The sequence below is a fragment of the Mauremys reevesii genome, linkage group 1 (genome assembly GCF_016161935.1).
Source record: "Mauremys reevesii isolate NIE-2019 linkage group 1, ASM1616193v1, whole genome shotgun sequence".
Classification (NCBI taxonomy): Eukaryota; Metazoa; Chordata; order Testudines; family Geoemydidae; genus Mauremys; species Mauremys reevesii.
This window is the reverse complement of record NC_052623.1, coordinates 360508966-360535250: the sequence shown is the minus strand read 5'-3', so window position 1 is coordinate 360535250 and position 26285 is coordinate 360508966. Positions and strand designations below refer to the sequence as shown.

At 47.5% G+C, this 26285-nt stretch overlaps 1 protein-coding gene across 1 annotated transcript in view; it reads left to right on the top strand.

Annotated features, from left to right (window-relative positions):
• The window catches only part of SHANK3 (SH3 and multiple ankyrin repeat domains 3), a 653367-nt gene that overhangs the window by 495671 nt on the left and 131411 nt on the right, over window positions 1-26285 (top strand). Inside the window, exon 17 of the mRNA XM_039498975.1 lies at window positions 10835-10910. Coding sequence (XP_039354909.1) covers window positions 10835-10910 — 76 coding nt within the window. The remainder of the gene's footprint in view (window positions 1-10834; window positions 10911-26285) is intronic.

Sequence of the window (26285 nt, the reverse complement as noted above, 5' to 3'; positions counted from 1 at the left end):
GGAGTCAGTCTGTGATGGCCAATGCAGCCACTCCTCTGAGGGCATGGCCAGGTGCCCCTTGTAAATTCTTCAGACTTTCTTCCTCCAAGGCTGCATCATGTTTCTTGATGTTCTGTCACTAGCAGAGTTCATGGATGTGTTTCCAGGAGTACAGGCTGAGGGGGGCACCTAGGGTGACCAGATAGCAAGGGGACAGGGGGTGGGAAGAAATAGGTCCTTATATATGACAAAGCCCTGAATATCGGGACTGTCCCTATAAAATTGGGATATCTGGTCACCCTAGGGGCACCTGTTCCCAGGGCTGAATGTGAGCAGGATGGTGAGTCGCTGTGAGTGATCTTGGAGTCAGGACAACAGCAACCTTTTTGCAGCTGTCTGTTCACCGTTTGCATCGCGTTATTGCCCTAACATCTTCATCTCCAGACACAAAGTGACCTCTTGCCAATAAGCGTGTTGTTAATTCCTTGGCTCTCAGATCCAGCTTTCCCCAGGGTCGCAGAGACGAGGCTCAGTGCAGGATCAGCCAGGCACCGGACTGTGAGGATTCACGTGGGGGCCTCAGCCCCCGTCGCACCTGTGTCCATCGCCAGGAAGTCTCTCTCGGGATTAGGTAAACGTCTTCCACTAATTAGCCCAGCAACAGGACCAAAGAAGGCAAAATAATGAGTCAGACAGCGATGGCAGCCGAGTTGACAAGGCTGGTTTTGTGCAGAGCATTCGCGTGCACTGTGACGATCTGCAGTTCTGTCACTACAAGCTCGTCACGGAGTCTGATACACTCAGCACCTGCGGGACCACTGCAGGCATCTGCCAGGCTGCCACTGTGGACTTGCCACCTACGTGGGACAGCGCCAGGTGCCTGCCCTGCTCACTGCACTCTCACCGTCTCTTTGCACCCAGTGTGGGTATCCAAAGTATTTCCGCCACTGCGTCTTCTGCACGCTGCGTGCGTCATCCTGCCAGTTCGTCACCACGCTGCAGGTGTGCACGTGTCAGCAGCACAGCATGGCTGTTTCTTCTAGACTTGTCACGTGCACCAGGCCATTGTATGCGTTAGCCGCGTTCTCACTGTGCACTTCCCCTCACACTGGGGTTCCGTGCATGTGGGCACTCGCCTGCCCGATGGGATCACAGAAAGCACCTGCCCCGCGCTCGCCACCTGCTCCAGAGCACCGGCTGCATCAGGGCACTCCCCATGTAGGTGGGACACTGCTGAAATCTGTCGTACTCTCACTGTGTTCTCACTGCACGCTGCAGCCTACTGGTGAATTGGGGCACTGGCCCTCGAGATGGCATCCCCTTGGGCATGGCTGTGCCCTCACTACACGCTTGCGATAGCAGTCCATTGCTCAGCTGCTATAGAGATGGGTGCGGTATAAATACCTAGGGTGATGGATGCAGAGAGATGTGTGTCTGTTGTGGTTGCCACCTGAGACATTACTGTCACATCTGCCCTAGTCTGTGTTCTGTTTAGGCTCTTATGCTGTGCCATCATTGTGGTATCTGGGCACTTTCAGTAACTTGTTGAGTAACGAGACTAGTGTCTTTTACATGTGGGTCTTTCACCATTTCTCTCGCTGGACGGTAAATTGTACTGTGTGTTCGTAGTCTGTAAGTATGGTAGTACTTGTGGCACCTTAGAGACTAAACTCTAAGTCTCCTGTTCTTTTTGCGGACACAGACTAACACGGCTGCTCCTCTGAAACCTGTAAGTACATGTGTTAATTTGCTGTTGTGCCCATTCTGCCAGCCTGGATGGGCCCCCCACCGGTGCCCGCTCTGCTGGCCCACTGCACTGTACAGGCCCTGTTCGCCAGTGCCTGATCCACACAGGTGTGTTCTCACCACTTGCATGAGTGGATGGGACTGTAAAGCACTCACTGCCCTCTCGAGGCTCATCCCAGCTACTGCCTGGGTTGCTCATTATGCACAAGAACAGCCACGGTGACCACTCAGCCCATGCTGACCCGGCACATGTCAACCATGGGAACCCAGAGAAGGTGTTACCTGCATGTAGGCCATGCAGAGCGGTTCAGAGGCAGAAAGTGTCTGCTTTCCTGGACAGAGCCCTTCTGTCAGCCCAGCTCTCAGACTAGCTGATAACAGGCTCTATTTGGAACATCTGCTTGATCAAGACTCGCTGATTATCCGAGCTGCAGAGACACAAACTGGAAGGTCAGAAGGTTAAATGTCTGACTAAACAGCAGCAGCAGCTTTGGAGGTTCCCGAAGTCTCTCAACTGTGGGGTGAGATTACCCTCTGCTGGTGACAGGGAGACACTACACTGTCAGCACTATCAGTGCCCAAATGGGCCTTTCTGGCTCCTGGGACAAGGGACCATTCACAGCTCCTAGCACAGGAAGGAGATGAATGGGGACCAATCCTAGTATCCCACAGATCACAGCTGATCGAGCATGGCTGCGGCTAGTACACTTCAGAGGAGGTGTAGGGGCATGGTTTGGTATGCAGGGGGCAGCAGGCACAGAGCATCACATGCCTGGGGGACCGGAACGAGTGTGCCAGGGGTGGGGCATGCAGAGGAGCATCACCCTGCGTGTCAACACCACGAAAGGAAGACATTGCTGTGAGATTTCAGTCCCCGCCCCACCTCTTTTCAGGCAAAGCATTTAGCCAACAGATTCTCCCTATATGCAGGAAGGATCGTTGTGTCATGATCAGCGGAAATGGAGTCAGAGGGTTCATGTCCCCTGAAGGGACTGTTGTTGATGGGACACGGGGAGCTGGGCTGGAAGCAAACAGCCATGTGAGAAGAGCAGTGCACAGAGTTTAACAAAGTCCCACTTGTTCAGCTTCACTTTCATTCAGCTTCACACGTTACCAATAAAACACAGTGTCAGTGTCTGAGCAGTGCATTCTCTGTGCGTTCTCTGGAGTGCAGCAGCTGGCAGCGTGAGCCCTGAAACACAGTCTCAAGTCCCCCGAAGTCCTGGGGTTTGCAGACACAAACCTCGGTCAGCGATGGAGCCAGTGGAACTGTACCGACCTGGCCATGCAGGAGAGTAAAGTTGTTGTTTTCCCTTATTGGGGAACAAGGCAGAGATGTCTACACCACTCTGAAACTCCTCACTTGCCTCAGAACAATCCTGGAGCCCTGGACCCATTGCTACCCAAAGTGGAAGGGATCTTTGGAGCAACACAGGTATCTCACTGGAGACAAAGCTGAAGGGGAGGGGATAGACTCCTGGGTTACTGCGTCACACACACTGGCTGCTACATGCAGTTCTGGGGACTCCCTAATTCAGGCACTTAGGGGCATTCAGGCACCATGTGCAGGAGCAGCTGCTCCAGGAAGTCAGTCTCACACTAGACAGGTGCCTAGACATGGGGTGTGCAGCAGGAAGCCTCAAGAGGAAGGATGGAAGCCCTGGGAGGCATGACACCCCCAGAAGTACACGCGGGAAGAGCAGGCGGCCAGGGTTCCATACCCATAGTAAGATGCATTGACCGTGGGAAACAGCCTGAGCTGATAAAGGAGACGTGCCCTGCACTAGGCCAGCATTGCAAGGAACGTGGCAGGTTGAATCGTGTAAGCCATGTGTGCAAGAGCAGAGGAAGGTCTCAGAATGATTCAGTCAGACAAGTACAAGTGGGGGCTGGCACATCAGCCAGCGATGATGACATCATGACTCTCTCAAGTCCAAGAGCATATCATGTTCAGGCTGTTGGGACAGGAAACCAACAAGGAATGATACCAACTTCCATGCATAATAGAGAAACGGATGAGGCAATTTCACTGGCTAGAAGGGCCTTCTGCAACGCGGTTCCTTGGGGTGAACTGGACTCAATCACCCCCATGGCAATCTAATAATGTACAATACGAGCATAATGCAGCCCACAGGAGAATGACACCTCATAGTAACTCTCCTGAAAAATGCCAGACGGGCAGCTGAAGTTTGTGGTGGTGGATGGGAAGCACCTCATTCCTCTTGTGGGGAATACTGCCATACAAGCCATGGACCTGGTCAGGGTGCAGCATCAGAACTTATAGCTGCAGTGCAAGAAGCCAAAGGGGCGCTCCCATGGACAATGGAGACCATTTTAAAAGCCCACGGGGATGTTTTCAAAGGCAATGGGTGCCTGTAAGGGAAGCTGCGACTGGGAAGTAGGCCCGACAGTGAAACCTGTGCTTACCATGAAGGAAAATTCCAGTGGCACTATGTAAGCCTGCATGCCTGGAGCATGACCGTCTACAGAGCAGGGGTATCGTAGCACCTGCAGGGGCCAGTGTGGCCTGGGTAAGCAGCATGATGGTGATAAAGGAGCCATCAGGCAATTATGTATATGCACAGGCCCAATGCCGGTGAACCAGGCCTTGAGAAGATACCACTATCCACTGCCTATCATTGATGGTATCTTGCCAGAACTGCCCAAAGGCAGAATCCTTACAGTGTATGGTGTAAGGAAATGGGTTTTGGCACATCAGCCTGGATAAAGAGTCCAGCATGCTGACAGTCTTCGCAATCCCATTTGATTGCTACAGATGGCTGTGCATGCCAGTAGGTATAAGCCCAGCACCAGAGCAATTCCAGAGAAGGCTCAGCCAAGCACTGGAAGAATTGGCTGGGGTGAGAGTAATTGCAGATAATATCCTCGTCGTAGGTGAAGGGAGTAATGACAGAACAAGACCACAACACAAAACTACAAGCTTTTTTGCAGCTATGCAGGGATAAGAACATAAACTCAACCCAGAAAAAATCTGACTTCAACAGTGTACTTCTAGCAAGGAGAGCCACTGCTACTCCAGTGTGATAAATTGGGAAATGGACTGAGTATAGCTCTTTTGTAGGAGCGGCCAGTCGCTTAGCCAGTTGAATCCTGTCAGAGAAAGAAGAAGGGGATGCCAAAATAGTAAAAGACTTTCTGGCTGTGGCATTTGGAGTGGAGAAATTCCATCAGTGCCCCTATGGCTGCCCAGCAATAGTGCCATCAGACCACTAATCACTAGAGATAATCATGGCAAAGCCCCTTCTGAGTGCTCCAGAGAGATTGCAGTGCATGTGGATGCACCTCCAGCACTACCAGGGAGAGCTCAGATCTTGTCCAGGATGATTACTGGAGTTAGCAGGCAGCCCGAGCTGGGCATATATACCCAGCATTGGTGAGTTGGGGGAGGATCAGAACATAGTGCAGTGTGTTAATGGAGTCAATCTCCAGTTTCAGCAGTGAAACTGATGGAAACCAAAGAGGCTATGGAAAAGGACACCCAACTACAGCCAGTCAAGAGAGTGATACTAGCAGGTGGCCAGAAGACAAAATCCAGGTACTGTAGGAGTAGAATCCTACGTTCAAATTAAAGATGAGTTGAATGTGTAGGATGGAATGACATTTCGAGGACAGAAATCTGCTGTCCCACCTCATTACCTAAGGATGTTGTGCAAAAAATGCACACCTCACACCTAGGCATTGACAGCTACCCTAGATGGGCTCGAGAGTGAGTTACTGGCTGGGAACGAATACCCAACTTCACAGCTTTATAGCGGGGAGTGACACCCACCTGTTGGGTGATAACTGCCAGCAGAAGCAGAGTCCGTTGCCACAGGAGTGCCCACCCGGCCAGAGGAAAAGGTGGTAGTGGACTTACTTACCTCCAAGGAAAAGCAGTACTTGATTACAGTGGACTACTTTTCAGATTTTTGGGAGGTTGCTGCCCTGCATGATACAAGAAGCAGGCCACTGATTGGCAAACTAAATGTAAATGTGTACATCTAGGAACAAAGAGTGAAGGCCATATTTACACAATGGGGGACTCTATTCTGGAAGCAGTGACTCTGAAAAAGATGTGGGGGGTCATGGTGGATAATCAGTGATCATGCGCTCCCAGTGCAATGCTGTGGCCAAAAGGGCTAAAGTGATCCTTGGGTGCATAAACAAGTGAATCTCAAGGAGAAGCAGAGAGGTTATTTTACATCTGTGTTTGGCACTGGTGTGACTGCTGCTGGAATGTGTCTAGTACTGGTGTCCACAATTCAAGACGGGTGTTGATAAATTGGTGAGAGCTCAGAGAAGATCCCTGGGAATGATTAAAGCGTTAGAAAACGTGCCATATAGCGATAGATTCAAGGAGCTCAATCTGTATAGCTTAACAAAGAGAAGGTTAAAGGGTGACTTGATTGCAGTTTACAAGTACATAGATGAGGAACAAATATTTAATAATGTGCCGAGAAACCTACAACACAATCCAATGGCTGGAAGTTGAAGCTAGAGAAATTCAGACTGGAAATAAAGCACAATTTTTTGACAGTGAGAATAATTAACCATTGGAGCGATTTATCAAGGGTTGTGGTGGATTCTCCATCACTGACAGTTTTTAAATCCAGATTAGATGTTTGTCTTAAAAAAACTGCCCTGGGAATTATTTGGGGGCAGTTCTCTGGCCAGTGTCACAGGAGGTCACAATAGATTATCACAATGGTCCCTTCTGGCCTGGGAAGGTTCATATGTATCTATGAACAACTGAAGGCTGTCTTTATGAGATGTGGCATTCCGGACACTATATTCACTGACAACATTCAACAAACCCCAATCTACCTTGGAAGAATTCAAGTAATTTGCACAAAGATGGGAGTTTGGCCACCTCCTCCCCAGCACACCCACAGAGTAATGGTAAGGTGGAATCAGCTGTGAAAACTACCAAGAGGCTGTTTCTTCTGGATCAGATCACTTGTTAGCATTTTTGGCACACAGGAATACCAAAATGGGCCAGCACAGGCGGGGTGGGAAAGGAACAAAATCCTGGTATCAAGGAGAGGAGACCTCTTGCAGCCAGAAGGATGAAGATGCCGCCCAGAGGAGCTGACCAACAATCAGAGAAAGCATGAACTAGAGTATGACAGATCAGCCAAGGACCTGCCAGCCTTCGAGACAGGCACTTCTGTGAAGATCCAGCCATTAGAGAGAGACCAGCAGGAGTGGACTAAAGGAGTTGTGAGGGGTCCAAATCCTACAAAGTGACTACGTAAGAGGGACACGTGAACTGAAGGAACAGGAGACACTTAGGAGCCGGCAGACACAGCCCCCAGAGAGAGCTGACAGAAATACAGAGCTCATCACTGGATGGAGAAAGAGAGAACCACCCAGAGGCAGCCCCGCAGGGAAGAGGGAGACTCCACAGAGAGACAGAGATAGGTCACTTCTGGTGAGAAGACCATTTATCTCAAAGACTGTGTAAGCAGCTGAGTCTGTGTTACAGATGAGACGCCAGCGCGGGTATGTTGGACTAGATACCTCCTGAGGTCCCTCCCAACCCTGATATTCTATGATTCTATGTGCTAGAAACCTCTGGCCAAAGGGACACAGGGTAAGGGTCTGGGCATCAGTTATTTGTTTTTAATGATTGTTAAAATGTTCAAAAATAGGGAAGATGTATCGTGATTCATGGAACTGGAGTTGGAGGGCCCATGTTCCGTGGAGGGAGTGTTATTGGCAGGACACAAGGAAGACACGGGGAATGCTGGAGGCAACTCGGCCAGAAGTACAGAGCAGTGCACCGAGTTTAATGAAGTTCCACTTGTTCAACGTAAGCTGCACTCAGTGTCACTCTTTGCTAATTAAACAGTCGTAAGGCAGGAAGCTGGGGTTGTGAATGCTTTGGTGGATCCCCCATCCTATCAGCGTACCCAAGAGAGGTTAGGGTTTGGCTCTGATCTCTGAGGGTCTGTCAGTGCAGCCCTTTGCTAAGCTGTACATTGATGGGACGGGTACCCCAAACCGGTGAGCAGGGACCTCCTCATTCCTGAGCTGCTGTTCCTGGAAGTGTGTGTTTTGATCCCCGCCTCCGAGAGTCAGGCCAGGGCTGTTCCTGTCATAGAGGGCTCAGGGTTTCTTCTGCCACTCAAAGGTCTAACTGCCCTGGTCCCACAACTGGGCTCATCAAAGTGTTCATCAGGCAGTTCACATCTTAACAGCGAGATCATCCTGGAGACCTGCCCCCCTTTCACCATTGCACAGAGCACATCCTCTCCCATTCCTGGTTACTCAGCGTCCCTGGGACAGGCAAAGGCAACTGCTTATTTAGCAGATGTGTGTTTGTAAGTGTTTTGAATATAAGAAATGTTTGTTGTGTCCTTTGTGGAGGAAAAGCACCTCTCGCTGTCTAGTTTTGTCCTTCAGTCCATCCTCCCTTCCCATCCGGTTTGTTCTTCTGCCTCACCCTGCCCCTCTGCACATGCCATGGAACATGGGAGCTGCCAGGTTAGATCAGACCAGTGCTCCTTTAATGTAGTATCTGGTTTCTGAGAGTGACCAGAACCAGCTGTTCAGAGGGAGGGGCAAGAAACTCCGTACTGGGCAATTTACTGAATAACCTGTTCACGGGGAAGCCTCTCCCGGGCCCCATCAGTAGGGCCCCGAAGCAGGCGGGTTTATGTCTTTTCTTTAAAGACTCCATGTCTCAAATAACCGTAGAGGATCTCACGCTGTGTAACCATCAGTCCATTTTTTAATCCTATTTACGTCTTGGCCTCAGTTGCATCTTACGGCAGCGAGTCCTGCAGATTAATTATGGGTCGTGTAAATAAAAATAGTGTTTGCTTCTATAGTTTTAAATTGTTGCTTTGTAGCATTTCATTGGAGTTCCAGTTACTGGGTTAGGAGAGAGGGTGAATAGAAGCGGCTGATTTACCTTCTCTCTCTGTCGTTTTGTATCTCTCTGTCATGTCACATCTTAACACAGTTCATATCTTTTCCAGCTCCCCAGCAGGGAAGTTTCTTCAGCTTTCTAATCATTTTCATTGCACCCTCTGTTTCTGTTAGGTGTTTTTTGAGGTGCTGTGACCAAAACCAGGTGCAGCAGCCCAGTGTAGAGTGCCCCGTAGATTGCTAGAATAACACCAGCATTGGCATTATTACTTTCTATCTGCTTTGTTGGGGTTGGTCTACCCTGAAAACTTACATCGGCATAGCAACGTCTCTCGGGTGTGAACAGTCTAGCCCCCAAGAGCCATAGTCATGCCAGCCTAATCCCTGGTGTATTCCCTGCTAGATTGACAGACGCATTCTTCCAGCAGCCTAGCTACCGTCACTTGAGGAGGTGGATTAACTACAGCAAAGGAGGACTCCCCTCGTGTTTGGAGAGTGGCTACGCTGAAGCGCTAGGGTGCAGCTGTGCTGCTGAAGTGTTTTAATTGGTGTTGCTTTCATTCATTGTCTTTGCATTCTGAGCTGCCCTGGCCCGTTGCTTCCTCTCCCTGCATGTACTGTAGCCACTTCTCCTGGCTGTTCATCTCCCACAGGTGGCTGAGGTCTCTTCTCTTAGGCCTGGTCTACACTAAGGGGGGGGTCGAACTAAGGTACGCAAGTTCAGCTACGCGAATAGCGTAGCTGAACTCGAACTACCTTAGTTCGAAGTACTCACCCGTCCAGACGCCGCGGGATCGAAGTCCGCGGCTCCCCCGTCGACTCCGCCGCCGCCGTTCGCGGTGGTGGAGTTCCGGAGTCGACGGGAGCGCGTTCGGAGTTCGATATATCGCGTCTAGATTAGATGTGATATATCGAACTCCGAGAAGTCGAACGCTAGCCGCCGACCCGGACGGTAAGTATAGATGTACCCTTAGTAGCAGTGTCTTCCACAAGAAGCAGCGAGTTCTGCTGCCCACAGTTCAAGAAGGATGCTGATGAATTGGAGAGGGGTCAGAGAAGAGCCAGGAGAATGACCACGATTGTAGTAATAAGCTACATAGATTGAGCTCGTTGAATCTAACAAAGCGAAGGTGAGGGAGTGACTTGTTTCTAAGTGCCTGCGTGGGGAACAGATAGTTAATAACGGGCTCTTCAGTCTAGCAGACGAAGGTGTAACACAGTCCAGTGACTGGAAGCTGAAACTAGACAGATTCAGCCTGGAAATAAGGGGTAAATTGTTGACGGCGAGAGTCATTAACCACTGGAACAATTCACCCAGGATCACAGAGAATTTTAAAATCCAGCCTGGCTGTTTTTTCTATAAGCTCTGCTCTAGGAATTATTGTGGGGCAGGTCTCTGGCCTGTGCTGTGCAGGGGGTCAGGCGAGAGGATCACAGTGGTCCCTTCGGGCCTTGGGATCTATGGGCACATTCGCGCCTGCAGCAGGCCCATGTCAGCTGACTTAGGGTCACAGGGCTCGGGCTGCAGGCCTATGAAATTGCAGTGTAGAGGTTTGGGCTTGCGCTGGAGCCTGGGCTCTGGGCCCCACGAGGGAGCCGGCCCCAGAGACTAGGCTCCAGCCCAAGCCTGGACATCTGCATTGCAATTTTATCGCCCTCAGCCCAAGCCCAGGCCAGCCACAGATCTTTTATTGCAACAGTTTCTACACCCACCAAATGTGTTTTTGAACTTCAACTCCAGACCTAAGGGCCTGGTCCGACTGCCAGTGACATCAGTGGGAGGTGGATCAACGGCATATGAGAGTGTGTCTCGCCTGCACCTTATTCCGTGTGGGTTTCTGAACATTCAGTACGTTTTGAGACAAACCTTTGGTGCTTGTCAATCAGTAGGTTGGAAGCTGTATTGAAAAGTCCTTGTAGAAAACTCTTTCCTGTTGTGTGCATGTGGATCTGTGCTCAGAGACACTTTGAGAAGTGAAGAGAGCGTGTGTGTCTGTATGGACACGTTCTGGGACAGAGGAGTATGCGTGTGGGATCTCTGCAAATGAGTCTGTGTGGGTACCTAAGGAGATGCAGAGGAGTATGTAGGCACGAATGGGTGTCTGTGTAGACACGTCCCTGGAGGGAGCAGGTAGAGGAGCATGTGCAGGTCTGCTCACACCGGCACATACTTTCAGGAAGATGGTTCTGATCCCATCTTTCAGCAGCATGAGAAATCTCTGCTTTTTTCTTACAGAAACGAGAGAAGATAGGACAAAGCGTCTCTTCCGACATTACACTGTGGGTTCATATGACAACTTCACTTCCCACAGGTAAGTGCCAGGCTACCTCGCGGTGAGAGATGGCAGAAAGTGGGATATAGTTAAAGGCCATGGGACTGGTATCTCCTTGATTTGTGTTGCAGTAGATCATGGGAAGGGAGCTTCCTTCAGTCAATCCACATTCTACACTGACAGTCCAGGAGTGGAGTTCTTTAGGAAAAAGGCTGAGATAAGTGATGACTATGAGGTTGGTGCCCAAGATTAGGAATAAAAGTACGTTTGGTGGCAGAGGAGTAGGGGTCAGAGAAGTGCCTTTTTTTTCCTAGTGACCCATGTTGGGGAACTGTGTTGGGCATCCTGGGAGCTGGAGCCTGAGCATTGGGCAGGGATGGAGAGCTCTGGTTCTCTGCTGGAGAAGGGCAGAAAGGATGCTGTGTGCGTGTGTGAGATAAAACAGGGAGATGTGTGTCAGAAATGCCATCGTTTAGATAGGGCTGGAGTGTTCTGGGGCTGGAGGTCTGGAGGTGGTATGTGGTTTGCTGCATTTGAGACAACCCCAAGATAAAATGTACGGAGTTACAGCACTCAGCATGGAAATAGAGAAGAGAACGGGGTCTCTGTTGTTACACAGCCATGCTTGGCCTGGGCTACGCGTGGCTGGGAGACATTCGGAATGGAAGGGGTCCTAGGACTTGGTTTGGTGTTTGAATGCAAAGCTGCCCCTGGAGCTGGGTTTTTATGTGAGGTGTTTGGCTGTCTAGGGGAGGGGATAGGCTTGGTGGTGCTTTGAGGATATGATCTCTGCTTACTCCTAGGCACCCATGCTAGTATAAGGTATTGGTGCAGGAGAATGGGCTATCTCAGGCATTACAGAACACGATACGAACAAATTGTCACAGCTCTTTATAGGAAAACAGTCTCTCCAACCACTTTGAAATCCTTCACGTGTGTCAACAAAAGAGTGAATGTTACTCTGTTGAGGTTCTGATAACGAGACCATCAGTGCGGTGTCTGGGCACCTTTGGGGAGAACTGGTAGATGTAATTTATATGAATTTTCAACAACAAAAAAGCCTTTGACAAAGTCCCTCAAGACGGGCTGGTAAGGGTGTTGTGTGGTCATGGGTACGAAGCAAAGTTCTGCCATAGATCAGAAACTGGCTAAGAGACACAAAATGGCAATATGTGAATAGTGGGGAGTCCCCAGGGTCTATGCTAGGTCTAATGTTGCATTTGTTTGGTATCTTAACATCTTGAAAAAGGCTGTGAATAATGAGTGGCAATTTGCAAATGACACAAAATTATTTAAGCCAGTGGACAGTGGGACTTAACCAAGCTAGGTGAATAGTCAGATGAATGGCAGATGGAATTTACTTTTGACAAATGCAAGGTATTGAACATCAGAAGGAACCGTTTGAACCACTCATACACATTACTGAGTTATAACTTCACTGTGATCACTTAGGACTAAAGACCTGGTATCATTGTGAGCAGCTCAATGAAAACATCTGCTTGGTGCACAGTGGCAGTCAAAAAGCAAACAAAACGTTAGGTTGTATAAAGAAAGGAACAGAAGATATTACTGAAATTGTTGTAATATCATTATATAAGTGGAAGATACCGCTTGGAATGCTGTATTCAGTTCTGGTCATCCCATCGAGAGAGAGAGAGAGAGAGAGAGAGAGCAAAAACAGAAAGGGTCCAGTGGTGAAAATGACCAAGAGCATGGAAAGACTTTGGAATGAGAAGAGAGTGTATAAGTTAGGGCTAACCTGGATACTCCTATTTACTCTCTAATAGTACAATAACACAAAGGCTTAGCCTGTGCTATAAAGTTTTGCTGGCATCGCTGTGTCGACAAGAAATGTGAAAAAAAAATCACACCTCCTAGCTGACTTCGCTGTTCTGGGAAAACCCATCATGTCGATGCAGCTTTGCCAACAGCAGAGTACTTCTGTCAACTTAACTAGTGTCCTGTGGGGCAGTGGTTTGGCTAAGCCGTCAGAATTCCTTCTCCTGTCAGCTTAACCGGTAACTCCAGCAGGGGGCTCTGCCGGCAAAGGCATACCGATATAACGATATTGGCAACGCATTTGTAGCATAGACCAGCCTGCAGATGCTCAATGAAACTGAAATGCCATGTGTTCAAAACTGATAAAACAAAATACTTTTTACATAAAACATAATGAACTCAAACATGTTGAACTCAAAGCCACAAGTTATCATTTAGATCAAGAGTTTAGCAAGATTGCAGAAAGGATTAAGTATTACTTTAGATAGGATAAAAGCAATAAAACCTTCATGCTTCCGAGAATAAGCCAAATGCTTACTAACAAGGAGTGTGATAAACTCAGGACAGAGAGCTGCAAGGGAGGGGTAGGAATCAGTCCCAGAGGGTTAAAAGGCCCCTCCTCCTTATGAACTGGGAGGCAACTACAGGTCAATCAGGTTCAGCTGAGAAAGGGTTCCCAAGGTAGCACTTAGAATCAGCTGAGGGGGAGCTACCTGAGGTTAATTAGGATCAGCTGATTCCAACTTAGGGCTGCCTGAGACCTTTTTAAACCCTTCCCTGGGAGGAAGGAGGGGGCAGAGCAGAGAGAGAAGGAAAGAGCCCTGCTGCCAGGAGTGTTGGAGCAGCAAGACAGCGAGCCTCCCCAGGAGGAGAGGAGAGGCAGTGCTCTCTCCCACAAGGGAGTAAAAAGACTCTAAACAGGACTGGTGGAGATACAGGGAGCAGACTTCCCCAGTGTCCCAAGGGGGACCATATTACCCAAGCCTGTCTCACCAGGGCTAAAAGCAGCAGAGGCTGGGGAGACTGAGAAGGTGCCTTGCCACAGGAGGAAAAGTTCTCTATGAGCCAATTATTCCAAAACTGTTGGGTATGTGGTTTCTTGTACATTCTCCTGAAGCAGCTGATATTTAGCACTATCAGAGATGGGAGACTGGGTTAGGTGGACCATAGGTCTGATCCAGTGCAACAATTCCTGTGAAGTATCAGAGGGGTAGCCGTGTTAGTCTGGATCTGTAAAAGCAGCAAAGAGTCCTGTGGCACCTTATAGACTAACAGACGTATTGGAGCATGAGCTTTCGTGGGTGAATATCCACTTCATCGGATGCACCCTGTGAAGTCACTGTGGGTGGCTAGTGTTTGGGAACAGACTGAGTTGCACTGGGGGAAACCTGGCTGGGTAGTGCTGATGTCACAACAGTTAGGTTAGTATTAGGGCGAGGAGACTGTTTGGGATGTTGGGATTATATTCAGGCCATTGATGCTTCAGTTGGTGTTGAAGGTTCTGGGAGGAGGCGGTTTCCGTGACATGGCTGGTTTGGGCATGTGGCAAATAGCTCTTGTTGCCTTAGAGAGACAGGCTGGAAAGGGTGTTAGGGTTATTATAGGACGAGGATTGGAATGGAGAATGAAAAGAACTGGGGCTGGTGTTGAGTAGCGTGGTACACCTGTTTGCCTGGCTGCCCATCATCACTGGTAAAGTTTGCAGATAATACAAAAATTGGGGGAGTGGTAAATAATGAAGGAGACACATCACTGGTGCAAAGCAATCTGGATTGCTTGGTAAACTGGGTGCAAGCAAACAATATCAAATAAAAAAACACAATAGGAGGACCAAAAGAATGCCAACAGCTGAGGTAGCAGAGCTGTTAGCTTTGTTGATGGTTGGGAGAAAATAGGAAGGAGAGGAAAATAGGAACACACACACAAGCACAAGTAAAAAGTAAGTAGTAATAAGACCGTAAAAAAAGCAGAACTCGAAGAAAATGCAAATGCAATGCAAATGCAAAAAAACTTAACAAAAAGCAGGCAGGACAGGTGTCCTGCGGGTCACGGTTAGGGGATGGCAAAGATGGCAAAAGAAGTTAAGAGAACCCAGAGACAAAGCCCAAGCAAAGGAAAAAAGAAACTCTTCTGCATCTTTCATTCTTGCAGATTGGGGGAGAACTCACATCAGAGCTTTTCTTTTGAGCATTCTTTCTGTACTGTACCACCACACATTGATGTGTCAATGGAAGAAGAACACATGAAAATGAAAATAACATAAGTTATAGTAAATAACCATCATTCACCACAGACATCTCTGGGAAGGGAATTCATGAAAAAAACAAAAAAAACTACTGGCTTATTTGGTATATCGCCTAAATCAGCAATCAGCCCAGATGACAGAAGGAAGGTATGTAAACTAACTTTTTTAAAAAAAGGCTGGGGGAGTTCTGGTACACTACACACTGGACTGCCTAACTTTAGTACTGGGCCAATTGGTTGAAACAGTAATAGAGAACAGAATTTTCAGACACGAAGATAAACACGATTTGTTGGGAGAGAGTCAACATGGCTTTTGTAAAAAGGAAAATCATGCGGGATCTGTTAAAAAATCTTTGAGAGGAAGCAAAGCATGTGGATTCTTTGATGGAGTGAGAAGGAGGACTTGATGATCCAATCCAGATCTAATTCAGATCCAATTCCATTCAAGTAAAGTAAATGAGTAGCCTTGGGGGAAAGATGGAAAGGTCCTCTGGGGATCATAACTAGTTGAAAGATAGAAAATGAAATATAGTTGTGAAGGCCAAAAATATAACTGACTTCGAAAAAGAACAGGATAAGTTCATGAAGGATAGGTCCATCAATGACTCTTAGCCAGGATGGTCAGGACGCAGCCCCATGGTCTGAGTGTCCCTAAGCCTCTGGCTGCCTGAAGCTGGGAGTGGAAGACAGGGGTGGATCACTCCATGACAACCCTCTTCTGTCCACTCCTCCTGAAGCTCTTGTATGTGCCAATGTCAGACAAGATACTGGCCAAGATGGACCATGGTCTGACCCACTATGGCAGCTCTTGTATTCTTAATGTGCATTTTAATACAGCTAAGTGTATATGTCTAGGAACAAAGAATGAGCGCATGCTTGCAGAATATCCCGGGAAGCAGTGACACTGAAAAAGATTTGGGGGTCATGGTGGTTAATAAGCTAAACAAGAGTGGTGCTGTGACCAACAGAGCTAACATGATCCTGGGGTGCATAAATGAGGGAATCTCTGGTAGGAGCAGAGAGGTTATTTTACCTCTGCCTCTGGAATTGGTGTGAACTGCTGGAATCCTGTGTCCAGTTCATAGAATCATAGAATCTCAGGGTTGGAAGGGACCTCAGGAGGTATCTAGTCCAAGCCCCTGCTCAAAGCAGGACCAAACCCAACTAAATCATCCCAGCCAGGGCTTTGTCAAGCCTGACCTTAAAAACCTCTAAGGAAGGAGATTCCACCACCTCCCTAGGGAACCCATTCCAGTGCTTCACCACCCTCCTAGTGAAAAAGTTTTTCCTAATGTCCAACCTAAACCTCCCCCTCTGCAACTTGAGACCATTACTCCTTGTTCTGTCATCTTCTACCACTGAGAACAGTCTAGATCCATCCTCTTTGGAACCCCCTTTCAGGTAGTTGAAAGCAGCTATCAAATCCCCCCTCATTCTTCTCTTCTGCAGATTAAACAATCCCAGTTCCCTCAGCCTCTCCTCATAAGTCATGTGCTCCAGCCCCCTAATCATTTTTGTTGCCCTCTGCTGGACTCTTTCCAATTTATCGACATCCTTCTTGTAGTGTGGAGCCCAAAACTGGACACAGTACTCCAAATGAGGCCTCACCAGTGCTGAATAGAGGGGAATGATCACATCCCTCGATCTGCTGGAAATGCCCCTACTTATACAACCCAAAATGCCATTAGCCTTCTTGGCAACAAGGGCACACTGTTGACTCATATTCAGCTTTTCGTCCACCGTAACCCCTAGGTCCTTTTCTGCAGAACTGCTGCCCAGCCATTCGGTCCCTAGTCTGTAGCAGTGCATGGGATTCTTCTGTCCTAAGTGCAGGACTCTGCACTTATCCTTGTTGAACCTCATCATATTTCTTTTGGCCCAATCCTCTAATTTGTCTAGTTCTGGTGCCCACAATTCAAGAAAGATGTTGATAAATTGGAGTGGGTTCAGAGAAGAGCCATGAGAATGATTAAAGGATTAGAAAACATACTGTATAGTGATAGACTCAAAGAGCTCAATTTATTTAGCTAAACAAAGAGAAGGTTAAGGGGTGACTTGATTACAGTCTGTAAGTATCTACACGGGGACAAGTATTTAATGGGCTCCTCGGTGGAGCAGAGAAAGGTATGTTCCAATGCCTGTAATTTGAAGCTAGACTGGAAATAAGGTGTAATTTTTTTAACAATGACAGTAATTAACCATTGGAACATTTTACCAAGGGTTGGGGTAGATTCTCCAGCACTGACAATTTTTAATTCAAGAGTGGCTGTTTTTTCTAAAAGCTCTGCTCTAGGAATTATTGCAGAGCAGGCCTCTGGCCTGTGCTGTACAGGAGGTCAGACTAAATGATCACAATGGCCCCTTCTGCCATTGGAATCTGTGACTCTGTAATCAATAATATGAGGTTGGTATTGCTGTGATTTTCTTTGGAAAATAGAAATATCCCAGATATTGAGAACTTGTTTCCCCTCTTGGCCACAGCAGTTCCTTTAGAGCAGAGATCTTTTCTTCTGAAAGCATCTTTCCAGCCAAGGGGAGCAGTAGACAGATACAGTGGTGTACAGGTGCATCCCCCAGGTGGCTGATATGGGGAGCCCCTGTTGGGGAAACCCAGAAGGGTTGAACCAAATATTATGGATTAAGGTGCCGTGAACCAACAGTATATAGGAGAAGGGAAATTCTGATTTCAGACTGGGCCAGAGAGCAGGCAAGTCTCTCTGGAGGAAGGAAAACTCTGATTTCGGATCTGAGCACTCCAAGCTCACTAGCTTTCAAAGGTAGTGGCCTAGGGTGGAACTGCTGATACCTGTTCCTAGCAGGCCAGCAGGCCATGACATGGCATCCCTAGGCGTGCGTAGGTTGGGTTGGCCTGACAAGCTAGTATATCTGAACCTCATTTGTTTCAGAAGCAGTACAGCAAACTGAAGAGTGCAGAGATGGCGAGATAATATCTAAGGTACTGTCTGCTCAGTACAGCAAAGCAGATTAAAACAATTTGAAGGAGAGCCCTTATCTTGCCATCCCTCACTTCACTGGAGATCTCGAGAGTGGAAAGAGATCAACTCAATGACGTTGTTTAAGGAAAGACTTCAAGGTGCTTGAGAAAAGTATATATTATCTAGCTTAAATTGCAGGGAAAGTCTTTGTAATAGTTTCCAGGTGTGAATAGATGTCCCCCAGTGTGCAGTATGGAACAGCTGGATCAGAGCGAAATAGCAGGTTTGTGGGCTTAGATTTACTCATCCGCCTCTTAGTTTAATAAATTGCAAGAAGAGCCTAAGAGCCAGGCTGTGGCGGCAGCCCCGCCTATTGGTAAGGGTCTGCGGCAACGCGTGAGGAGGGGAACCCAGGCCCTCCCACTCCACCAGGTTCCAATACGGGGGCTCTCGTGTGTATCGTAAGGCAGCAGTCCGTTACCTGCGGTCCAACTAACACTCTCCCTTGGTCTCTTCTTACCTCTCTGCCCCTCCTCGGGCTGTGTCAGGACTGGCAGTTGCCCTCGGCAATCTGTCCCACAGGTCTCAGTGGGGAGCCCCAGCTCTGGGCAGTAGGCCTTTCCCTGGGAATGCCTTCCTGGCATGGTCCTGCTGCAGCGGTGAGCGGGGATCTGCTTCTCTCCACCTGCCACCCTGCTGTGCTGAAGAGACTCCCTGTGTGAAGTCCCTTCCTCAGGCCCGTCAGAGCTGGGCTTCCCAGGCCCGGAGCTGCCCCTGACCCTTAACTCTCCAGTGGGAGACTTACCCGCCCATCACATATCTGCAAACTTGATTTTATGTTCTCTTCCAGGCCATTAATAAAAATGCTAAATAGCATAGGGCCAAGACCTGTTAGCTGTGGGACTGCACTGGGAACAGACCGCTCAGCAATGGTCCCCTATTTACAGTCACATCTAGGGATCTAGCCGTTTGCCTGCTTTCAGTCCATTTAATATGGGCCATGTGAATTTTATCTTTCTAGTTTTTAATCAGAATGTCATGCACCATCAAATCAAACGCCGTACCGAAGTCTAAGTATATTACATCAACTCTGTTATCTTGATCAGTCAAACTTGTGATCTCATCAAAACAATCTTGTTAGTTTGACAGGATCTATTTTCCATAGAACCTTGTTGATTGGCATTAATTATATAACCTCCTTTAATACTTTATTAATGAAGTCCCATATCAGGTTGTCTTGCCCGAGTCCAATGTCAGATTGACAGACTAGCCAGGTCCTCCTGTTTACCCTTTTTAAGTGCTAACACATTGGCTGCCTTCTGGAACTTCCCCAGTGTCCCGACGCTTATTGAAAATCAGCATTGAGGGTCCAGCGAGCTGCTCAGCCAGCACTTCTACAGATCAAGTGCAGGGGGGATGTCAGAGTGTGTGATTAATAAAAACAGTGATCCCACTCAGCCGGGGCCACGGCCCTGCTGCCCTTCCTGGCCGGGCCCATGTGTCCCTGTTGTTTCCCCTCCCCAGTTTCGGTTTGGCTGGTTTAGTTTCCCACCTCTTCCCCAGTCCCACACCTCAGATGTTTCTTGGGGATGAGACCCACAGCTCTCAATTTTCCACCTCCCTCAAACTTCGGGTTTTCTCTAGGGCCCAGCGCTGTAGTGCCTAAAAGGCAGTTCCTCATGGCACTGGTTTGCAGTCCAAGACTAGCCCATCTTTGAAGAGATCGGGGTGGAGAGACTCCTTTCCGTCTCCTTCACTGGATTGCTTCTGCACTTTCCTTTCCTAAGGAGTCATGTGTGTCCTTCCGCCCCCTCCAGTCCTCTAGAGCGGCACAGCTGGGCACAGCTAGGCAGCGTATGTGCAAAGAGCTTGATGCCAGTGTTCCATTCAGGATTATATAAAAGGAATCTCACCCAGACTCCTCCATTCTTTCTGAGCTGATGTATGTGGCCTTAGAGCAGGGATTGGCAACCTTCGGAATGCGGCCTGTCAGGGAAAGCCGCCGGCAGGCCGGGATGGTTTGTTTATCTGCTGCATCCTCAGGTTCAGCCGATCGCAGGTTCCACTGACCGCTGTTTGCCGCTCCAGGCCAATGGGGGCGGCGGGAAGCAATGGCCAGCACATCCCTCGGCCTGCACCACTTCCCGCCGCCCCCATTGGCCTGGAGCAGCAAACAGCCAGTGGGAGCCACGATCGGCCGAACCTGCAGACGCTGCAAGTAAACAAACCATCCGGGCCTGCCAGCAGCTTTCCCTGATGGGACGCTTTCCAAAGGTTGCCGATCCCTGCCTCAGAGCAAACCCTTCTGTACTTCTCCTGGCATACACCTTATTTCTTGCCAAGTTTTGACCCAGTGGGTCCGTAGTTCATTATTTGGAAGTAGTGACTGAAATGTGCTGGGCACTGTGCAGATATAGCGCCTGGTCTCTGCTCCAAAGAGCTTGCAATCCAGAAGGAAAGCAACAGACAGAGGACAGGGTGAAGAATGAGGCACTACTGCAGAAGTTGCTGGCATTGTTCTGCCCTTCTGCCTAGACATTACTAGCTGCTCAGCTGTTTGTAGGCGTTGTGATATAAATGGTTCTCAAGGAGGAATTTGAAAGAGGCCATGGTAGTTCAGCTGAGCATCCATGTGAAAAAGGGCTGATGTTCAATAGCTAGTGTGATAAAAGCTGAGTCTTTGAAAGACTTTTCCTGTAGTTTTAGCTGTGTGTTTGTCGAGCGGTCTTGGCTGGTCTGCGTAGGATGCCTGCTTTGAAGACGTGTTTGTTATAAAAAAGCTAATTTGCATTAGACCAGGTATCCCGAATTTTTCGTTCCATTCTGAGATGCTGGCTAGATTGTCGGGCTCAATGGGTAGTGATCAATGGCTCAATGTCTAGTTGGCAGCCGGTATCAAGCGGCGTGCCCCAGGGGTCGGTCCTGGGGCTGGTTTTGTATAACATCTTTATTAATGATCTGAGTGATGGGATTAATTGCACCCTCAGCAAGTTCGCAGATGACACTAAGCTGCGGGGAGAAGTAGATACGCTGGAGGGTAGGGATAGGGTCCAGAGTGACCTAGACAAATTGGAGGACTGGGCCAAAAGAAATCTGATGAGGTTCAACAAGGACAAGTGCAGAGTCCTGCACTTAGGACGGAAGAATCCCATGCACTGCTACAGGCTGAGGACCAACTGGCTAAGCAGCAGTTCTGCAGAAAAGGACCTGGGGGTTACAGTGGATCAGAAACTGGATATGAGTCAGCAGTGTACCCTCGTTGCCAAGAAGGATAATGGCATATTGGGCTGTATTAGTAGGAGCATTGCCAGCAGATCAAGGGAAGTGATTATTCCCCTCTATTTGGCACTGGTGATGCCACACCTGGAGTATTGCATACAGTTTTGGTTCCCCCACTACAGAAGGGATGTGGACAAATTGGAGAAAGTCCAGCGGAGGACAGTGAAAATTATTAGGAGGCTGGGGCACGTGACTTATGAGGAGAGGCTGAGGGAACTGGGGTTATTCAGTCTGCAGAAGAGAAGAGAAAGGGGGAGATTTGAAAGCAGCCTTCAACTACCGAAAGGGGGTTCCAAAGAGGATGGATCTAGGCTGTTCTCAGTGGTAGCAGATGACAGAACAAGGAGCAATGGTCTCAAGTTGCAGTGGGGGAGGTCTAGGTTGGATATTAGGAAACACTATTTCACTAGTAGGGTGGTGAAGCACTGGAATGGGTTCCCTAGGGAGGTGGTGGAATCTGCTTCCTTAGAGATTTTTAAGGCCCGGCTTGACAAAGCCTTGGCTGAGATGACTTAGTTGGTGTTGGTCCTGCTTTGAGCAGTGGGTTGGACTAGATAACCTCCTGAGGTCTCTTCCAACCCTAATAGTCTATGATTCTATTCTATGATTCTATGCTGCCCTTGTGTGAGAGGGCAGGACCCCAGGACAATGGCAGCTGAGTTAATTGAACTGATTCTGTGAAAGACCCCCAAAATTATCCTTCCAACAAGGGTGGAGCTGGGGAAGGCACCTGTAAGAGTCCCAGTGGCTCTGAGAGAACAAGCAGACAGAGGGACAGCAAGTTATCCATCGCAGGTGTTTCTGTAGCAGTCATTCACTGAAATGCCTAATAAGCAAATTAGATCTGCCTGGCAGAGTCCACACTGGACTCCATAGAGGACTCTGCTTTTCATCCTTTTGAGAGGTAGGAAACCCTACTTGCTTTCCACTTACCCATGAGTTGGAAAGCTTTAAAAAACAGGTGAGGCTTGCAAACTGTTCTACGAACAGTCAGCTTTTGGGCTAATCTAATCTCATCTAAAAAAAAAAGAATGAGTACTTGTGGTACCTTAGAGGCTAACAAATTTATTTGGGCATAAGCTTTCGCCGGCTAAAACCCACGTCATCGGATGCATGCAGTGGAAAATACAGTAGGAAGATATATATACACAGAGAACATGAAAAAATGGGTGTTGCCATACCAGCTATAACGAGACTAATCAGTTAAGGTGGGCTCTTATCAGCAGGAGGAAAAAAACTTTTGTAGTGATAATCAGGATGGCCCATTTCCAACAGTTGACAAGAAGGTGTGAGTAACAGTAGGGGAAAAAATTAGCATGGGGAAATAGTTTTACTTTGTGTAATAACCCGTCTACTCCCAGTCTTTATTCAAGCCCAATTTAATGGTGTCCAGTTTGCGAATTAATTCCAATTCAGCAGTTTCTGGTTGGAGTCTGTTTTTGAAATTTTTTTGTTGGAGTATTGCAACTTTTAGGTCTGTAATTGAGTGACCAGGGAGGTTGAAGTGTTCTCCAATTGGTTTTTGAATGTTATAATTCTTGATGTCTGATTTGTGTCCACTTATTATTTTGCATAGAGACTATCCGGTTTGGCCAACGTATATGGCAGAGGGGCATTGCTGGCACATGCTGGCATATATCACAATGGTAGATGTGCAGGTGAACGAGCCCCTGATGGCGTGGCTGATGTGGTTAGGTCCTATGATGGTGTCCCCTGAATAGATATGTGGACAGAGTTGGCAATCTCATCTAGTAGCTCATTCTACAATTGAGCAACCTCAGCAAAGAGTGCTTTATCTCTGGCTCTCCCAAGGAGAATTGTATGCCTAGCATAGTTCTCTATCTGCATAGCCACAAATGGTCTAAAAGCAAATGTACCCAATAACTCTAAATTAACATAGCATAGGGGAGGAGGGATAGCTCAGTGGTTTGCACTTTGGTCTGCTAAACCCAGGGTTGTGAGTTCAATCGGTGAGGGGGCCACTTGGGGATCTGGGGCAAAAATTGGTCCTGCTAGTGAAGGCAGGGGGCTGGACTTGATGACCTTTCAAGGTCCCTTCCAGTTCTAGGAGATTGGTATATCTCCTATTATTATTATAATGTCCAGGAGTGGCACTAACAGCACTCCCTCCCACCCAGCCCAGCCCTTCAGAGAAAGCGTCAGAAGAGTACGGGTTCAAATGTCAATTCTAAAGGGCTGGACATTAATTTCATAATTGCTCACAGGCTAAATGGAAAAATAATTTACTCTTTGGCAAAGAATCTCAGATGTGTCTCATCTTTAATTTAAAAGCAAGAAAATGTTGGATTCTTTCTTTTAATTGTCACTATCCCAGTGACCTGTAAAAGAGTCCTTCAGAATGCAAAGCCTTCTAGGAAAGCAATGCTGAATTTTTAATAAGAGCTTCTATTGTAATATACATGATGAATATACATACATCACCCCTGAAGGCCAGCCTATCTCATCTGGAGACACAGTAAGGCAGTGGTTCTCAACCAGGGGTATGTGTATCCCTGGGGGTATGCAGAGGTCTTCCAGGGGGTACATCAACTCATCTAGATATTTGCCTAGTTCTTGTGTTATGAGAAGGAGTAAATAACACTTCCTTATTTACTTTCTCCACACCAGTCATGATTTTATAGACCACTGTCTTATCCCCCCTTAGTTGTCTCTTTTCCAAGATGAAAAGTTCCTCTCTTATTAATCTCTCCTCATACGGAAGCCATTCCATACCCCTAATAATTTTTGTTGCCTTTTTCTGAACCTTTTCCAATTCCAATATATCTTTTTTGAGATGGGGTGACCACATCTGCACGCAGTACTCAAGATGTGGGTGTACCATGGATTTATATAGAGGCAATATGATATTTTCTGTCTTATTATCTATCCCTTTCTTAATGATTCCCAACATTCTGGTCACATTTTTGACTGCCGCTGCACATAGAGTGGATGATTTCAGAGAACTTATCCACAATGACTCCACGGTCTCTTTCTTGAGTGGTAACAGCTAATTTAGACGTCATCATTTTATATGGATAATTTTATGGGATTATGTTTTCCAGTGTGCATTACTTTGCATTTAATTTCATCTGCCTTTTGTAGCTCTTCACAGTCTGCTTTGGACTTAACTATCTTGAGTAGTTTTGTATCATCTGCAAATTTTGCCATCTCACTGTTTACCCCTTTTCCCAGATCATTTATTAATATGTTGAATAGGTCTGGGCCCAGTACAGACCCTTGGGGGACACCACTATTTACCTCTCTCCATTCTGAAAACTGATCATTTATTCCTACTCTTTGTTTCCTGTCTTTTAACCAGTTACCAATCTATAAGAGGACCTTCCCTTTTATCCCAGGACAACTTACTTTGCTTAAAAGCCTTAGGTGAGGGACCTTGTCAGAGCTTTTCTGAAAACCTAAGTACACTATATCCACTGGATCCCTCTTGTCCACATGCTTGTTGACCCCCTCAGAGAGTTCTAGTAGATTGGTGAGGCATGATTTCCCTTTACAAAAACCATGTTGACTCTTCCCCAACAAATTATGTTCATCTATGTCTGACAATTTTATTCTTTACTATAGTTTCAACCATTTTGTCCGGTCCTGAAGTAAGGCTTAGCGGCCTTTAATTGCTGGGATCACCTCTGGAGCCCTTTTTAAAAATTGGCACCACATTAGCTATCCTCCAGTCATTTGGTACAGAAGCTGATTTAAATGAGAGGTTACAGACTATAGTTAGTAGTTCTGCAGTTTCACATTTGAGTTCCTTCAGAACTCTTGGGTGAATCCCATCTGGTCCTGGTGGCTTATTATTGTTTAGTTTATCAATTTGTTCCCAAACCTCCTCTAATGACACCTCAGTCTGGGACAATTCCTCAGATTTGTCACCTAAAAAGAATGGCTCAGGTTTGGGAATCTCCCCCATATCCTCAGCTGTGAAGACCAATGCATTGAATTTATTTAGTTTCTCCACAATGACCTTATTGTCCTTGAGTGCTCCTTTAGCATTTCAATCGTCCCGTGGCCCCATTGGTTGTTTAGCAGGCTTCCTGCTTTTGATGTACTTACAAAAATTTTGCTGTTACTTTTTGAGTCTTTGGCTAGCTGCTCTTCAAATTCTTTTTTGGCTTCCTAATTATATTTTTACACTTCACTTGCCAGTGTTTATGCTCCTTTCTCTTTTCCTCACTAGGATTTAACTTCCACTTTTTAAAGGATGCCTTTTTGCCTCTCACTGCTTCTTTTACTTTGTTGTTTAGTCACGGTGGCTCTTATTTGGTTCTCATATTATGTTTCTTAATTTGGGCTATACATTTAAGTTGAGCCTCTATTATGGTATCTTTAAAAAGTTTCCATGCAGCTTTCAGGGATTTTGGCACTGTACCTTTTAATTTCTGGTTAACTAACTTCCTCATTTTTGTGTTTCCCCAGTTCCTAATAAATCTAAATCCCTCCTCCCTACACCATCGTCTCATCCACGCATTGAGACCCTGCAGTTCTGCCTGTCTAACTGGCCCTACATGTGGAACTGGAAGCATTTCAGAGAATGGCTCCCATGGAGGTCCTGGATTTCAGTCTCTTGCCTAGCAGCCTAAATTTGACTTCCAGGACCTCTCTCCTACCCTTCCCTATGTCATTGGTACCTACATGTACCATGACCACTGGTTCCTCCCCAGCACTACACATAAGTCTGTCTAGATGTCTCGAGAGATCTGCAACCTTTGCACCACGCAGGCAAATCACCATGTGGCTTTCCCAGTCATCGCAAACCCAGCTATCTATGTTTCTAATGATCAAATCCCCCATAACTATTACCTGTCTCTTGCCAATAACCAGAGTGCCCTCCCCCAGAGAGGTATCCTCAGGGCGAGAGGACACCATGACATCATCTGGACGGAGGGTCCCAACTGTGGGATCATTTTCCTCTGCTCCAGTTAGATTCTCTCCTTCCCTGAGACTTTCATCCTCCTCAACAGCACAGAGGCTGTCAGACCGGGGGTGGGACCATTCTACTGTGTCCCCGAAAGTCTCATCTGTGTACCTCTCTGTCTCCCTCAGCTCCTCCAGCTGAGCCACTCTGGTCTCCAAAGCCCATACACCGTCTCCGAGGGCCAGGAGCTCCTTGCACCAAATGCACACAGATGCTGCCTGCCCACAGGGAAAGTAATCATACATG